Here is a 17,870-nt window from a genome sequence, read left to right on the forward strand (position 1 = left end):
ACATTACCCCTGCAACTCGAGGTGATTGAAAGAAAGCAGCAAAAGAAGCCAGCACTCACCAAAGGAAAGGAAATGATAAAGATTAGAGCAGAAATAGAGAACAGAAAAACAGTAGAAAGAATCAACAAGACCACAAGTTGGTTCTCTGAAAGGATTAACAAAATCAACAAACCATTGGCCAAATTGACAAAAGAAAAACAGGAGAGGACACAAATAACCCAAATAAGAAATGAGATGGGTGACATTACAACAGAACCAACTGAAATAAAAAGGATCATTACAAAGTACTATAAAATTGTGCTCTAACCAATTTGAAAACCTAGAGGACATGGGCAAATTTCTAGAAACACACTACCTACCTAAACTAACACAAACTGAGGTAGAAAAACTGAACAGACCCATAACAAAAGAAGAAATGATAGAAAAGCTAATTAAAAAAAAAACTCCCAACAACAACAAAAAGCCCTGGTCTGATGGCTTCACTGGAGAATTCTACCAAACATTCAGGGAACAGCTTACACCAATACTACTCAAACTATTTCAGAGTATAGGAAAGGGAGGAATACTCCCAAATTCAATCTATGAAGCCAACATATCCCTGATACCAAAGCCAGGCAAAGATATCACCAAAAAAAAAAAAAAATTACAGACCAGTATTCCTCATGAATACAGATGCAAAAATTCTCAACAAAAATCCTAGCCAGTAGAATTCAACAGCATATCAAAACATCGTGACCAAGTGGAATTCATACCGGGTATGCAAGGATGGTTCAACGTTAGAAAATCAACCAGTGTAATCCACCACATACATAAAACAAAACAATCATGATCATCTCAATCAATGCTGAAAAGGCATTTGATAAAGTCCAGCACCTGTTCCTGATAAAAACTCTTGGCAAAATAGGAGTAGAAGGGAAATTCCTCAACATAATAAAATACATTTGTACAAAACCAACAGCCAACATTATTTTCAATGGAGAGAGACTGAAAACATTCCCCTTGAGAATAGGAACCTGACAAGGATGCCCTTTATCACCACTCTTATTCAACATTGTGCTGGAAGTCCTAGCTAGAGCAGTGAGTCAAGAAAACGGAATAAAGAGCATCCAAATTGGTAAGGAAGAAGTAAAACTATCCTTACTCACAGATGATATGATCCTATACATAGAAAACCCTAAAGACTTCACAAGAAAGCTACTGGAACTAATAGAAGGATTCATCAAATTAGCTGGATACAAGATCAGCGTACAAAAATCAGTTGGATTCCTTTACATCAACAAAGAGAACTTTGGAAAGGAAATTAGGAAAACAATACCATTTGCTATAGCCCCCAAAAGGTAAAATACTTAGGAATAAATCTAACCAGGGACATAAAAGCTTATACAAAGAAAACTACAAAACACTACTGTAAGAAGGCGAAAGAGACCTACATAAATAGAAAAAACGTTTATGGATAGGAAGACTCAGCATTGTGAAAATGTCAATCCTACCCAAAGAGATCTACAGATGTAGTGCAGTCCTGATCCAAATACTAACAGCATTCTTTAACGAGATGAAAAAACTAATCACCAACTTTATATGGAAAGGAAAGAGGCCCTGGGTAGGTAAAGCACTGTTGAAGAAGGCAGAGAGGAGGTCTTAAACACTACCTGATCTCAGAACCTACTCTACAGCCACAATAGTCAAAACAGCCTGGTACTGGTACAATGACAGACACATAGACCAGTGGAACAGAATTGAGAACGCAGGCGTAATTCCATCCACTTATGGTCAGCTGATCTTTGACAAAGGGCCAAAGTCCATTAAACTGGGAAAAGACAGTCTCTTTAACAAATGGTGCTGGAAAAACTGGGTGTTCATCTGTAAAAAAAAAGTGTGAAACAGGACCCAAACCTAACAGCATACACAAAAACTAACTCAAAATGGATCAAAGACCTAAATATAAAACCCAAAACTGTAAAGATCATGGAAGAAAAAATAGGAACAATGCTAGGGGCCCTAATATATGGCTAAGTAGAATACCAAACATAGCTAAAAATGCAGAAACAGCAGAAGGTGAACTAGATAAATGGGGCCTTCTAAAAATTAAACACTTAACGCTTATCAAAAGACTTCTCCAAAAGAGTAAAAAGAACCTACAGACTGGGGAAAAAAAAAACTGGCTACGATATATCCAACAAGGATCTAATCTCTAAAATTTATAGAAAACTTCAGCACCTCAACAAAAAGACAATATAGTCATTCATTTTTAATTGATTCTTTTTTTTTTCCCCATAATAATTTAAGGAAAGACACAGAATCCTGGGTGCTGTGATTGGTTGGCATTTACACAGGTCATTCATATAGGATTGAACAAAAGGTGAAATGGAATATACATAAATTTAATCTATAAGGCAATCAGAAAGACAATTCTTTTATGCACATTCTTGTCAGCATTTTATGATGCCCATTCTGCAACTGTAATTTATCTGTGTATCTGTCAAAAGATGTAAGGCTATATTCAATAATGAGGATAGCAGGAATTTGAGACTTCATGTACATTTCTGTTTGTTACAGAAAGGTCAACCTTTTGAAAAGGATAGAAATTAACATTTCTCCAGAATTGTGTTTCCCTTCATTTGAGGTTATCTCTTAATTCCAGCATTTTACTGTGTTTGATAAACAGGCCAAATATACATTTTATTTATTTTGAAGGGGAAAGGTGATGAAACTTTACAAATATCAACTGGCATTGCACTCTGTTGATAAGAATGAGAGTTTTACTGCTCTGAAGAGATTACATGAAGTAGAATTGGAAAGCAAATTGTATTTACAAAAGATAGGATGATGTTCCTCATAGGTGTTCAGAATAGACTGTTCACTTTCATATTTTGCTGAGCTTTACTAGAAATAACATCATTTCAAAAAAGGACAAATCTGATTGAAGGTAAAAGCATTCCCTCTCCACAGATTCTCCTCTGAAGGGTTTACATTAACTTTCCTGATGGGCACACGGCAGTATTTTATGCTGTATCTGTATAAACTGGTAATGTGGAAAATAAAAATCTAAATAGTGTACTTGATTGCTTCATGCACCAACCACTTAGATTGCTAGATTTATATCTATAATTTTGGAAGAGATATTGCAATATGATGTTCTCACAATAACTATCAAAGTCATAATGCTGGGATGTATTTTCATCTTGTTGTTGAGATAAAGTTATTGAAATTCACAGTTGGTAGGTCAGAAGGATCACTTACTATCTTTTGTCATCTGTGGTTTAATGCTGACCTGAACAGCTACTGTATAATGTCAAAATTATCGGTGTGCAGGCTCTGGAAATATAACATGCTACATGATTCAATGCATTTCCTGTCTGGAATGAGGATTACGAAAAGGCCAACGACTGTGAGCTATGGTGGTTTGGAAGATGCATAATTTCTAATTTTTCCTTTTTCTTTTTCCTCATTCATTTTAGATTTTGGATTTAGTAAAGGGGACACATTACCAGGTAGCATGTCAGAAGTACTTCGAGATGATTCATAATGTAAGTAAATTTTTTAACTTTATAGCCTAATTCTTTGTATTTTGTTACTTTGTCTTTCGCTGAAGAATCTTAGTTTCATCAATAGAAATGACTGATTATTTTCAGCAGAAAGGGATTTATTACACAGTATTAGGTAGCTTATAAAATTTATAGAAGGGCCAGAGAACCAAACTTGAATGCTTCAAAACCAGGAATATTATAACTACGAGAAACTACATCATGAGAAAACCTTACTTGACTGCAGCTGCCACCCACCACTCCACTCCTAGGGACCAGATCAAGAATTGGCAAACTTTTTCTGTAAAGAGCCAGATTGTAAATATTTTAGACTTTGTGGGCCATCTGTGTCACAACTAGTCACGTCTGCCATTGTAACTCAAAAGCAGCCATAGACAATATGTAAATAAATGGCTGTGGCTGTGTTTCAATAGAACTTTACTTATAAAAAGGCAAGATTTGGCCCACTGGCCTTAGTTTGGCAGCCTCTGGACTAGATTTACAGTCTTTGCCACAGCTGCCCCAGGGGAACTTTTGTCATCTTGCTTGCAGAAAATCCAGTCCTTCTACTTGTGACTGTCACCTCATGTTGCTCTAATCTATTTTCCAAGTCCCATATTTATCTGCTTGGTAGAACCTAGGTTATATATGTGGACCCCTAACTGCAAGAGAATCAGAGAAATGTGGTTTTTATCTTGCCAGCCTCCTTAGTATAAGAAGGCCTACTAGAAAGTTATTAGAGTGGGTATGGAATGGCCTAGTCTGTCAGAGTTCTGAAAGCAGGTCACAAACTCAGAGGCCAACAGAGGTCAAACAAATAACCCACAAGAGTGAAGCTGGCTGAGATTAAGACCAGGGAGTATGGTTAAGAACTGTGGTGCACTGGAGAACTCTTGCCCTGTTAGAGTCATTCACATTGACAAAATTTAAGATACAGACTACATCTGTAGATCAAATTCAACCCATGGGCCTCCAGTTTACAACCAGTGATCTTGAGCATGGATTCCTAACCTGGGCAGACATCCAAGAAAGGACTTTGGAGGTCCATGCACCCCTTGAAACATTTTGTCTGTGAGTACATATGTGTATTTTTCTGGAGTCCATGGTATTTATCAGGTTTCAAAGGGATCCATGACCCTCCCAAAAAGATGTTGAATTTATTGCATTCATCATCATCTGACATGCCATGTTAATGTATTTAGTTTTCCTGAAATGATTTTTTTATTATGATGATATATATCAGAACTTTTTACTTGATAAATCATTTCTTAGAATATATTCTATAATGATACCAATAATAATGAAAATAATAATACCAGCAAAAGTCTAATGCATGTTAGGCACACAGCACTAAGTACTTTGACTGAATACGTTGGCTCCTTTGACCCACATTACAGCACTACAGCTAGGTACTAGTTTTATCCCTGTTTATGAATAAAGCTTACAGAAGCTGAGTAACATGTACAAGATCAGACTGCTTGTAGGAGGATGGAACTTGGATTTGAACACAGGCCATCTAACTTATCTAAAGCTTGTAAGCCTAACCATGAGTATGCTTGTTGAATAGTAATCTGGTACTGAATTTGTAATCACCACTTCTGAGGTCATTCGTATTTTCTTGCCTAGATTCATACAATAATAAGCATAGAGGGACTTTTGAAGTCATCTGCTTCAACTTTCATAGGTTATGTATGAAGAAATTGAGGCTAAGAGATTCTAAGTGACTTGCCCAAGGTACCACTGCTGTTAATGGGATAGCTGGAGTTAGAACCCTCATCTGTTGTGCTTTTTAGAGGATGCTAGTCATCTTTCGACTGCACCTAACTTTTGAAAATATTATCCTCATTTAAAAACATGGACTTTATTTTTACAAAATTTAAAGGCAAGTAACAACAAAATTTTATTGGTTTTATCAGAATAGGAATTTCACCACATAAGACACACATTAGGTATTTTTAGCACCATTTTGCATGATTCTTCCTTGAAGACTTGATTCCTTAATTTGCTCGCTCAGTTTGAGAGTTTTAATTTCATATATGTTCTTAATTATTTGTGGACTCAATTAACAGGCCTCAGAACTTTCAAGAATTGAAGTCAGATCCAACCCTTTATTTTTTTTTTTAATAAGATCTGAAAATTAGATTTAAAAAATTTAGGTTGTGACATAATCACTAAAAAATAAGGAGTATATTTTTTTTAGTTTTCAAATCTGCTTTTGTAGTCTGTCTCTCCTCCTGATTATTCCCATAAGAACATTGCTGCTATTGCCAATTTTTAAAACTTGCCTTATATTAATGAAGATATTGAAAAGACACGTATCTGTATCCTCCCATATGCAGAAATAGTGTAACTTAAACTTCATGTAAATCAGTGCTGTAAAGCTTTTTGTATTCACTAGATGTCCCATTATAGATTTTTAAATGTGAATATCTCTTTTCCCCTGTTATTTCTTCTACTTTAATTTAATAATGCGATCTATTTTTATTGTCCTGTTTCTGCCTACCTCCCCATTCTGCCTCTCAAAAAAAGCCCTATGTTTATTTTCCTGAGCCCTCTCATCAAATCACTCTTAAATGAAAGTTTTGAAAATGAACCAGTTAATTGATACCATTTGCAGCAGCACTATGATAGTTCCATATGGCTTTTTTGGTAATACCAGCTGCCTCATTATAAGCTGTCATTGCAAAACTTCTTGATTAAAACCCAAGGATCCCATAGGTAAAACAATATTGCTTCCATTCCTTCAAAAATCTACATTTGCTGTGGCAGAAATGTGAGACCCTGTTCCTCTAGATTCCAACTATACTGATCTTGTTTCAGATCCTTTGCAGTACTTTGGAACTTCCAAGCTAATGTTGCAAAATGAAAATGCATTGCAGAATTTTCTTCTCCCAGTACTTAACAAAATGGGCAAAACATAGTAAAATATCGTTAACCACACACACACACACACACACACACACACACACACACACACAAACACATGACCAATAACAAGTAAACAAGAAATGGGGAAAGGAAAGAAACAGGAGAGTCACAGCAGACAAAATCATGAGACCCGTGTTTCTGTAAAGGTCATTGTGTGCAAAATATGTTGATTCCAAGCAAATGTTTAAGAGAGAATCATTTAGTAGATGTCAAAAGCTGGCCTGCTTGAAACCTGTTTACCTCAGTATTTTTAGGGAGCAGTGTTTAAAATAATTGTATCCTGTGTTTTTTACTTTCTGCATGCTCCATGTATAAATGAAAACAATTGTGTAAGTTAGTCTCTGAATTTTAATTGAAAGTAATTTTTTTTTTTTTATAGAAATAGACTTCTTTGGGCACTGAGTCATTCTGGATACTATTTACCAAATAGTTGAAGATAATTTTTTTCCCCACCAGATAAAATTCTTCAGAAATTTTGTTAAAACATATCACGCATTCTCCTGCAATCTTAAAGAGGATATACTAAATATAATTAAGCCTTTTTATAATAACAGAGGTTCATCATTATGGATATCAATTAGAATACTGGGCTAGAAGCCACCGTCATCTCTCGCCTGGATCAGTGCAGTAGCTTTCTAACTCATTTCCCAGCATCTACACATGCCCCATTCCAATTTTTCTACTCCACACTGCTGCTGGAGTGAATGATCAGGTTCCCCTATTTAAAGGATCGTGAGATTTCTCACTTAATATTCTGGAATGAAATAAACTAAGCATTCTTACCTTTTTATTTTGATAAAGTGAGGAGTAAGCCCCTTGTGTCTATCAGTTTGTTGTACTGTGGTGGAATGTACGAAGTATGAATCTAGGAAGATTGGAAGCGGTCAAAAATGAAATGGAACACATAAACATCAAAGTCCTAGATATTAGTGAGCTGAAATGGACTGGTATTGGTCATTTTGTAATTTGACAATCATATTGTATACTGTGCCAGGAATGACAAATTGAAAAGGAATGACATTGCATTCATTGTCAAAGAGAACATTTCAAGCTCTATCCTGAAGTACAATGCTGTCAGTGATAGGATACGCCTACAAGGGAGACCGGTTAATGCGACTGTTCAAATTTATGTACCAACCACTAAGGCCAAAGATGAAGAAATTGAAGATTTTTACCAACTTCTGCAGTCTGAAGTTGATCAAACATGCAATCAAGATGCATTGATAATTACTAGTGATTGGAATGCAAAAGCTGGAAACAAAGAAGAAGGATTGGTAGTTGCAAAACATGGCCTTGGTAATAGAAACGATGCTGGAGATCACATGATGGAATTTTGCAAGAAACGATGCTGGAGATCACATGATGGAATTTTGCAAGACCAACGACTTCTTTATTGCAAATACACTTTTTAAACAACATAAACGGTAGGTGTACACGTGGACCTCACCAGATGGAATGCACAGGAATCAAATTGACTACATCTGTGGAAATAGACGATGGAGAAGCTCGATATCATCAGTCACAACAAGGCCAGGAGCTGACTGCGGAACACACCATCAGGTGCTCCTATGCACATGCAAGTTGAAGCTAAAGAAAATTAGAACAAGTCTCCGAAAGCCAAAATATGATCTTGAGTATATCTCATGAATTTAGAGACCATCTTGAGAATAGATTTGATGCACTGAACACTAATGACCGAAGACCAGACAAGTTGTGGAATGACATAAAGGACCACATACATGATGAAAACAAAAAGTCGTTAGAAGGACAGGAAAGAAAGAAAAGACCAAAATGTCAGAAGAGACTCTGAAACTTGCTTGTGGATGTAGAGTAGCTAAAGCGAAGGAAGAAATGATGAAGTAAAAGAGCTAAACAGAATATTTCAAAGGGCAGCTCAAGAAAACAAAGTAAAGTATTATAATGAAATGTGCAAAAACCTGGAGTTAGAAAACCAAAAGGAAAGAACACGCTCAGCATTCCTCAAGCTGAAAGAACTGAAGAAAAAATTCAAGCCTTGAGTTGCAATATTTAGGAATTCTACAGAGAAAATAATAAACCACGCAGGAAGCATCAAAAGGAGATGGAAGGAATACACAAGAGTCACAGTATCAAAAAGAAATGGTTGACGTTCAGCCATTTCACGAGGTAGCATCTGACCAAGAACTGATGGTACTGAAGGAAGAAGTCCAACCTGCATTGAAGACGTTGGTGAAAAACAAGGTTCCAGGAAATGACGGAATACCAATTGAGATGCTTCAACAAATGGATGCAGCATTGGAAGTGTTCACTCGTCTATGCCAAGAAATTTGAAAGACAGCTACCTGGCCAACCGACGGGAAGAGATCCATATTTATGCCTATTCCAAAGAAAGGTGATTCAACAGAATGTGGAAATTATTGAATAATATCATTAATATCACACACAAGTAAAATTTTGCTGAAGATCATTCAAAAGTGGCTGCAGCAGTATATCAACAGGGAACTGCCAGAAATTCAAGCTGGATTCAGAAGAGGACATGGAATGGTGGATATCATTATCGATGTCAGATGGATCTTGGCTGAAAGCAGAGAATACCAGAAAGATGTTTACCTGTGTTTTATTGACCATGCAGAGACATTCGACTGCGTGTATCATAAGAAATTATGGATAACATTGCGAAGAATGGGAATTCCAGAACACTTAATGGTGCTCATGAGAAACCTGCACATGGACCAAGAGACAGTTGTTTGAACAGAACAAGGGGATACTGCGTGGTTAAAAATCAGGAAAGGTGTGTGTTTCAGGGTTGTATCATTTTACCATGTTTATTCAATCTGTATGCTGAGCAAATAATTTGAGAAGCTAGACTGTATGAAGGGGAACGGGGCACCAGGATTGGAGGAAGACTCATTAACAACCTGCGATATACAGATGATACAACTTTGCTAATTGAAAGTGAAGAGGACTTAAAACACTGATGGAGATCAAAGACTACAGCCTTCAGTATGGATTACACCTCAACATAAAGAAAACAAAAATCCTCACAACTGGACCAGTAAACAACATCATGATAAATGGAGGAAAGTTTGAAACTGTCAGGAATCTCATTTTACTTGGATCCACAGTCAGCGCCCATGTAAGCAGCAGTCAAAAAATCAAATGACGCGTTGCACTGGGCAAATCTGCTGCAAAAGACGTCTTTAAAGTGTTAAAAAACAAAGATGTCACTTTAAGGACTAAGGTACGCCTGACCCAAGCCATGAAATTTTCTTTTTTAACTTTTTTTTCCTATTAATTGTACTTTAGATGAAGGTTTACAGAGTGAATTAGTTTCTCATTTAACAATTAATACACATATTGTTTTGGGACATCGGTTGCTGATCCCACAACATGTCAATAGTCTCCGCACCTTGATCTTGGGTTCCCCATTACTGGTTTTCCTGTCCCCTTTTGCCTTTTCATCCTTGCCCCTGGGCTAGTGTGCCCATTCAGTCTCGTTTTGTTTTATGGGCCTGTCTAATCTGTGAACAGTGAACCTCAGGAGTGACTTCGTTACTGAGCTAAAGTGGTGTCCAGAGACCATACTCTCGGGGTTTCTCCAGTCTCAGGCCAGTAAGTCTCATCTTTTTTTGTGAGTTAGAATTTTGTTCTACATTTTCCTCCAGCTCTGTCCGTGACCCTCTGTTGTGATCCCTGTCAGAGCAGTTGGTGGTGGTAGCTGGGCGTAATCTAGTTGTGCTGGACTCAGTCTGGTGGAGACTTGGTAATTGTGGTCCATTAGTCCTTTGGACTAATCTTTCCCTTGTGTCTTTGGTTTTCTTCATTCTCCTTTGCTCCAGATGGCTTGGGACCAGTGGAGTATCTTAGACGGCCACTCACAAGCTTTTAAGACCCTAGACGCTACTCACCAAAGTAGGATGGGGAGTGGAGAGGGAAAAACACTAACTAGACAATAGATAAGTGGTAACTTTGGTGAAGGGTAAGACAGTACACAATACAAGGGAAGCCATGGTGTTTTCAACAGCTCATATGCATATGAAAGCTGGGCAATGAATAAGGAAGACCGAAGAATTGATGCCTTTGAAGTATGGTGTTGAGGAAGAATATTGAATATACCATGGACTGCCAGAAGAACAGACAAATCTGTTTTGGAAGAAGTACAACCAGAATGCTCCTTTAGAAGCAAGGATGGCAAGGTTTCATCTCATGTACTTTGGTCATGTTATCAGGAGGGACCGGTTCCCTGGAGAAGGACATCATGCTTGGTAAAGTAGAGGGTCAGGGAAAGAGGAAGACCCTCAACCAGATGGATTGACACAGTGGCTGCAACAATGGGCTCAAGCATAACAACAGTTGTGAGGATGTCGCAGGACTGGGCAGTGTTTCACTCTGTTATACGCGGGGTTGCTATGAGTCGGAACTGATTGGACAGCACCTAACAACAACAAAAACAGAGTAAGCTTGAGCAGAAATAAGTGCAGTGAGGGATTTAGATGTGGATACCTCTTTTTCTCTGTTCTTTTTCTAATTCAATTTTAAAGTAGGATCTGTTTCATTCTGTTCTGTTTCTGTTCCTTTCCTTCCCCCACAAAAAATCCTAAATTTATTCTCATGAATAAAATGAAAGGAGACTAAATGGCAAAACCCTAAGTTTATTTTCCTGATGGAAACTGAATGACAACCATACATACTTCCTTGAGCTAAAAATACAAATGGAAGAAAGAAATAAAGCACTCAAAAGACAAAGAACCCATCCTGGAAGAAAATACAATTCACAAACAGAGGAAAACTCTTTATAATTTCATCATGTTATCAAGCAACTTAATAGATGAAGTCCCATAAAATGAGCTCAAAGAGGAGGAAATTACAGAATGAGTTAAGAAAGGACATTTGCAGACCTAAGAGAGAAAAATACAGAAACATAACAACATCATACAGAACCATGGTACAAATTCTGTTTTCCAAGGCATTTGGCACTGTTTTAGTTGGTTGGCTAATAAAAATTATTAAGTAAAATGGAGAATCAAAAAAAAAAAATTTACATTCCTTAAATGTTATATTTGAAAGTTAAAACATTTAAATGTCATTTATTTGCAAATATTTTGAAATAAAGGCAAGGTCTTTTGTTTGAATATAGTTTCACTGATTAGAGTTTGATTTCATCTTTCTTTCATAAACCATACCTGTAATACACTATCAATAATTTCCAGTTTGGGTTTCTTTAAAGTGGAAAAGGAACTTAATGATACTTACAAAGCCGTGTAATCTTCTTCCCTATCCTTTTGGGAATTCAACTCTTTTGTTTTAAGTGACTTACCTTTCTTGAACCTTTCCAATTAATTTTGATTACATAGAAACAACAGTTCTTTCTATTTACATTCCTATTTCTTTGGTTTTCCACTAGCAACTTGATAGCATGGCCATTATTTTTTATCTCCATTTCATAGATGAAGAAACTGAGGCTTATAAAGATTATGATATCGAATTTTGTCCACATCTAAATCTAATAATTCAGCTTAACCCAGAGAGTCATTTTGTATGATAATAGATGTATTGAAAATTGTAACAACTTATAGCAAGGTATAGAAAAAACCCCAATATATAATAGTACAAGGTACTAGATTCTTTTTTTGTGAAATAATACTGCCATGTTTTCTATAATCTTTATAGCCAAGTTTAACTCTAGAAATATTTCTAATAAAGATATCATTATCAGTTTAATTTATTCTGACTTTGAATAAAAAATCTTAAAACATATTTCAGAGCAACTAAATGATCTAGTCAAAGGACCTAAATTCTAATTCAGACAAAACCACTTACTAATTCTATGACTTTGGGTAAACTAATCGCTTTAGGTCTCAGTTTCCTAATCTATACGTGGAAGAGTTTCAACTTAAAGGATTCTCAAGGTCCAACCAATTTCTAATGTTCCCTGTTTGTAAAACTTAAAGCTTTCTGATTGAAATGTGTTAAGCAATGAACTTACCTTTCCTGAAACACTTTGTAAAATGCAAAGTTTATATTGGATCTCCAAGTTTTTAATGAATTGGGTGAAAAATTGAATATAATAAAGGGAAGTTCACAGATGACTTCATTATTATTAAAAATTATAGATGTATCATAAAAAGTTCAGGAAACATTTTGAAATTAAGCAGCAAAGGAAGAGATAAAAATTTGTTCTTAGTGATCTGGGCAATAACGTTTAAAAAGATCAGTCTGTGTACTATTAATCTTCTGTATACTGAAGTTACTGTAAAATTGTCGCCCAAATTGTATCAGTAACTGACTAAAGAGAACCCTGGGGTGCAAGTGTGTATTAACCAGAAAAGACTATGTTTCTGTTTACTGGTCCACCTGTCAGGAGCATTCATTCTGGATCATGACAGAAACTCCTTTTTTCTAACCCCTTTTTAATCCATTTTAATTTACCATGATATTATGCATAGCTCTAATCACATCACCTCCTTAATTAAGGATCTTTAGTGACTCTTTGTTGCCTACAGAATTAGGTCCAGACTACTTATGGTGGTTTTCAAGGCTCTCTGTCTGAGGTCTGGCCCCAGCTTGTGTTTCCAACCTCATTTCCTATTCCCTTTATATACCTTTCACACCAGGCCATCTGAACTACTTGCTTTCCCAAGACTTTCCCTCTTTCCCTTGCTCATGAGGTCCTGCTGCTTGTAATGCTCTTTCCAGACCCAACTCAAATAACACTTTCCTCACAAAGCTTTCCTTGATTTCCCCAGGCAGAATTTCTCTGTATTGTGGACTGTAGTAGGCCTTTATCTGTGACCCTTATCACTTTTCCATTTTTGATACTGGTTTTTAAGTACATGTCTTACTAGACTGGAAATTTCTTTAAAATTAGTCAAATACATGCATGCCAGAAACTACTAGCTCTTATCACAGCCTTGTACATAGTAAGTCTTCAGTTAATATATAAAATGTATGACTAGTATACACTAGCTAGTTCTGGGCTCAACCAAATGTTTATTGGATACCTACTGTGTGCAAGTCACTTCAGTGTAAAGAAGAGTAAGATATACAAAGGTTGGTAAATATAAGACAGATAAACGAAATGTAATGGCTTCTCGGTATATGAAAGATACGAAGTGAAAATGCCTCTTATAAAAAGAAAAGTAACTAACTCAGCGAAATGGTATTCTTTTTCTTGTCAACTTCTACTACAGAAGGCAGGATAAGGTGGGCATTTGAATTAGGTTGGGCGTTACATGTGATCAACTCAGTTTGACCCATTGGTTGAATATGAAAAAAATGACTCATGCAGGAGATTCATACTTCAGGAGAAACATCTTTGTATATGTTATTTTGCCCTTATATCACACCCTAATAGAAAACACTAAGAATTTGTAAAGGTTTACAAGTTTCAATTATTGACCTTGGCACAAGGAACATACTAGTTATGAGTGTCTACTCTGCAACTAGATTGCCATCTCCGCCACCTACCAGTGTGTGATCTTGGGCAAGTTATTTAACTTTTCTCTTCCAGAGATGCCTCATCTGAAAAATTGAGAAAATATTGATAATCTACCTTCAGGGGGCTGTTGTGAGAATTAACTGAGTGTATGTGTGTGTCTGAATGAGTATGTGTTTGTGACACTTGGAACAATGTCTGGCACATAGTTGGCATTAAATAAGGAATTTTAAGGAATCTACCATGAGTAGATTTTGGAATGAAAATGTGGAAAAAGTAGTGTTTGCTAAGTCTTCAAATACTAAAGTATTGATACCCTTGTAAAGGCTCATTGAGTACTAAAGGCACAGAGTAATGGGTAATTTGAAATGATATTAAAAGTTAAATTCTAAGTTTAATGACAGTATTTGAGAAAAGAAATAGCATAAAATTATGAACCTGGGCATATTTGCCTTAAGCCACAATAAAAATTAAAAAAGACTTTCTGTAAAAAGTAAGACTAGGGAAAGCCCAAGATTAATGAAGAAATTACATTAAATTTAGGTTGGTTTTGCAGAGTTTGCATCATTCTAAGTGAGATTACATACGCTAGATGTATAAATAAACTCTGGAGTATAAATGGTGTCAGGGACAAGTAAAAAATGTGGTTTCTGTGTTTATATCCATTCTGTGTGATTTGGGAATATTTAAAGATCACTTCTTTTTTTAAAAACAAATATTTATTGGCCTTTTGTTTGAATATAGTTTCACTGATTGGAGTTTGATTTTATCTCTCTTTCATAAACCATACCTGTAATACACCACCAATAATTTCCAGTCTGGGTTTCTTTAAAGTGGAAAACAAATTTAATGATACTTAAAAAGCAGTGTGATCTTTTTCTCTATCCTTTTGGGAATTCACCTTTTTTTTCTTTAAGTCCCAGGCATTCTCCTTGGCACTGGGGGTAAAATAATGAACCACATAAATCCTTTTTTTCAAGGAACTTACAGTCAAGAGGTAGAGATGGGAGAGACAGACTGATGAGCAAACCATTATATTTGGTGTGAGAAATGGTGCCATAGAAATCCTGGACAAGGTGCTAAAGGAGCCCTAAGAGCCCACAGTATGCTGTGATTTTATAAGACAGTGTGTCCTGTGATTCTGATAGAAAACAGCAAAAGTTAGTAAAGGTTTACAAATTTTAATGAGTGACTATAGTATAGAATTACTGACCTTGGCAAAAGGAGCATACTGATTAAGAGCATCAACTCTGAAGAAAAAAAAAAGTGTCCAAAACCAGAAAACATTGGGAAAGATCAAGTTAAACAAAATTAAATAGATTTCTTTACTCTAGTACTTATCAGAGCCATTACACTAATGCACATGGTGGTGCATGCACACACACAGAGGTGTGTTTCCCAAACATACTGTTTATTACTTTTTTTCCAATTTTTTATTTTGAGGTAATCATCAACAAGAATTGGCAATGGTTTGGATATGGCCAGGATTGAAGGCATGGGTTGGAAGAGATTGGGGGCTGGGGAAGTAAGGAGGAGAGGTATCTAATGTGCCCCACAGAATGGATTGTGATACCAGTTACTGAGAGTAAAGGACAGGGGAGAGGGGAAAGGATGAGTTTCATGCTGAGTTTGAGCTGCCTTCAAGCCATTTGAGATGTTGAGTAGGAGTTAGATAGGGAGCTAGGTTTAGGCTGGAAATATAAATTTGGGAGTCATTAAGGTTTCGGTAGGTTGAAGCTCACTCTGAATGAAATATGGTAAGTAGTGGATTGAGTGTTATAAAGGAAATCCATATTTCAGATACTAAATAGAGTTTAAGTGAGAACCAGGACAGTTTTTGAAACCCCTATATTTATAGTTTTGCTATATATTAATGCAGTATCGATTTGCTTCCTTGTACAGGTTGATGATTGTGGCTTTTCTTTGAGCCATCCTAATCAGTTCTTCATTGAGAGCCAGCGGATTCTAAATGGCGGTAAAGACATCAAGAAGGAATCTGTACAACCAGAAACTCCTCAGCCAAAACCAAGTGTCCAGAAAACCAAAGATGTATCCTCTGCTCTGGACTCTTTAAATTCCTCTCTGGAAGTGGATATGGAAGAACTGGAAGATTACTTCAGTAAATGATTCTTAGACAGTTTAGTAACCCTTTCTCCTCACCAGTCTTCATTACCTATTTTGCCTTTTGTTCTTTTAACCTTTTTGTATAATTTCTGCCTCTACCCTACCCTCACTTCATTACATCCACATGGGTACTCCTTAATGAAAGCAGGCTTGCAAGTAAAATGAAGACCTCCGCTGTATTTTGCTTTGACAAAGGGAAGTGATAGAGCTTCTATTGTAATCTACAAGATGAATGGCGTGATTTATGTCCTATTTTAGGAGATAAAAGACAGCTTTCTGGTCTGGTAACAGTCCCCTAGAAACAGTACAACTGAAAACAACTTTTATTTTAATACTTATCACTTTGTAATTTTGACACAATCTTTTTTTGGATCATTTTTGTTAATAAATATAAAAGCTTATATGAGTGTGTTTGTGTGTAGATGGGAGAGTCATGTTAATGTCTAACTCAGTTTGTAAAGTGGTATTTTAGGGTATCCAACACTGCCAATCAAGTCACCAGTGGAACTGCTTTTTTTTTTTTTTTCCCAAGTTGGCCCATATGTGGTATTCCACATGAACAGGGAAAACTTTTGCCCCTTTGAGTGACAACAAACTCTACTAAAGTGCATTGTGACTTGGGAATTAAGAGAAACAAAATTTGTATGATCAGTTATATTTATTAACGAATTAGAGTACTTTATTGTGTAAAACGATGATACTCCTTAGCTGTGGTCATTTTCCATTCACTCTGGGGACATTGTTTCTGTCGTTAGGTGCTGTTGAGTCGGTTCTGACTCATAGCAACCCTGCGTACAACAGAACGAAACACTGCCTGGTCCTGCGCCATCCTCACAGTGCTTGAGCCCAATGTTACAACCACTGAATTGATCCATCTCATTGAGGGTCTTCCTTTTTTTCCTGACCCTCTACTTTACCACGCATGATGTCCTTCTCCAGGGACGGATCCCTCCTGATAGCATGTCCAAAGTATGTGAGATGTAGTCTCACCATCCTTGCTTCTAAGGAACATTCTGGTTGTACTTCTTCCAAGACAGATTTGTTCATTCTTTTGGCAGTCCATGGTATATTCAATATTCTTTGCCAACACCACAATTCAGAGGCGTCAATTCTTCTTCAGTTTTCCTTATTCATCGTCCAGCTTTTGCATGTATATGAGGCAATTGAAAATGCCATGGCTTGAATCAGGCATACCTTAGTCTTCAAGGTGACATCTTTGCTTTTTAACACTTTAAAGAGCTGTTTTGCAGCAGATTGGCCCAGTGCAATGTGTCGTTTGATTTCTTGACTGCTGCTTCCATGGGCGTTGATTGTGGATCCAAGTAAAATGAAATCCCTGACAGTTTCAATCTTTTCTCCATTTATCATGATATTGCTTATTGGTCCAGTTGTGAGGATTTTTGTTTTCTTTATGTTGAGGTGTATTCCCAACTGAAGGCTGATTCTTTGATCTTCATCAGTAAGTGCTTCAAGTCCTCTTCACTTTCAGCAAGGAGGGTTGTGTCATCTGCATAACACAGGTTGTTAATGAGTCTTCCTCCAGTCCTGATGCCCTATTCTTCTTCATATAGTCCGGGTTCTCAGATTATTTGCTCAGCATACAGACTGAATATAGTGAAAGGATACAACCCTGATGCACACCTTTCATGACTTTTTAACCATGCAGTATCCCCTTGTTGTGTTCGAGTGACTGCTTCTTAATCTATGTACAGGTTCCTCATGAGCACAATTAAGCGTTCTGGAATTCCCATTCTTCGAAATGTTATCCATAATTTGTTATCATCCACACAGTTGAATGCCTTTGCATAGTCAATAAAACACAGGTAAACATCTTTCTGGTATTCTCTGCTTTCAGCCAAGATCCATCTGACATCAGCAAT

At 36.6% G+C, this 17,870-nt stretch overlaps 1 protein-coding gene across 1 annotated transcript in view; it reads left to right on the plus strand.

Annotated features, from left to right (window-relative positions):
- The window catches only part of PRIM2 (DNA primase subunit 2), a 316,775-nt gene extending 300,373 nt beyond the window's left edge, over nt 1–16,402 (plus strand). Inside the window, exons 13-14 of the mRNA XM_004386833.3 lie at nt 3,459–3,527; nt 15,769–16,402. Coding sequence (XP_004386890.1) covers nt 3,459–3,527; nt 15,769–15,993 — 294 coding nt within the window. The 3' untranslated portion in view covers nt 15,994–16,402. The remainder of the gene's footprint in view (nt 1–3,458; nt 3,528–15,768) is intronic.
- Nucleotides 16,403–17,870: the final 1,468 nt, after the last annotated feature.

Source organism: Trichechus manatus, unplaced genomic scaffold (genome assembly GCF_000243295.1).
Source record: "Trichechus manatus latirostris isolate Lorelei unplaced genomic scaffold, TriManLat1.0 scaffold00172, whole genome shotgun sequence".
In the NCBI taxonomy this organism is placed as follows: domain Eukaryota; kingdom Metazoa; phylum Chordata; class Mammalia; order Sirenia; family Trichechidae; genus Trichechus; species Trichechus manatus.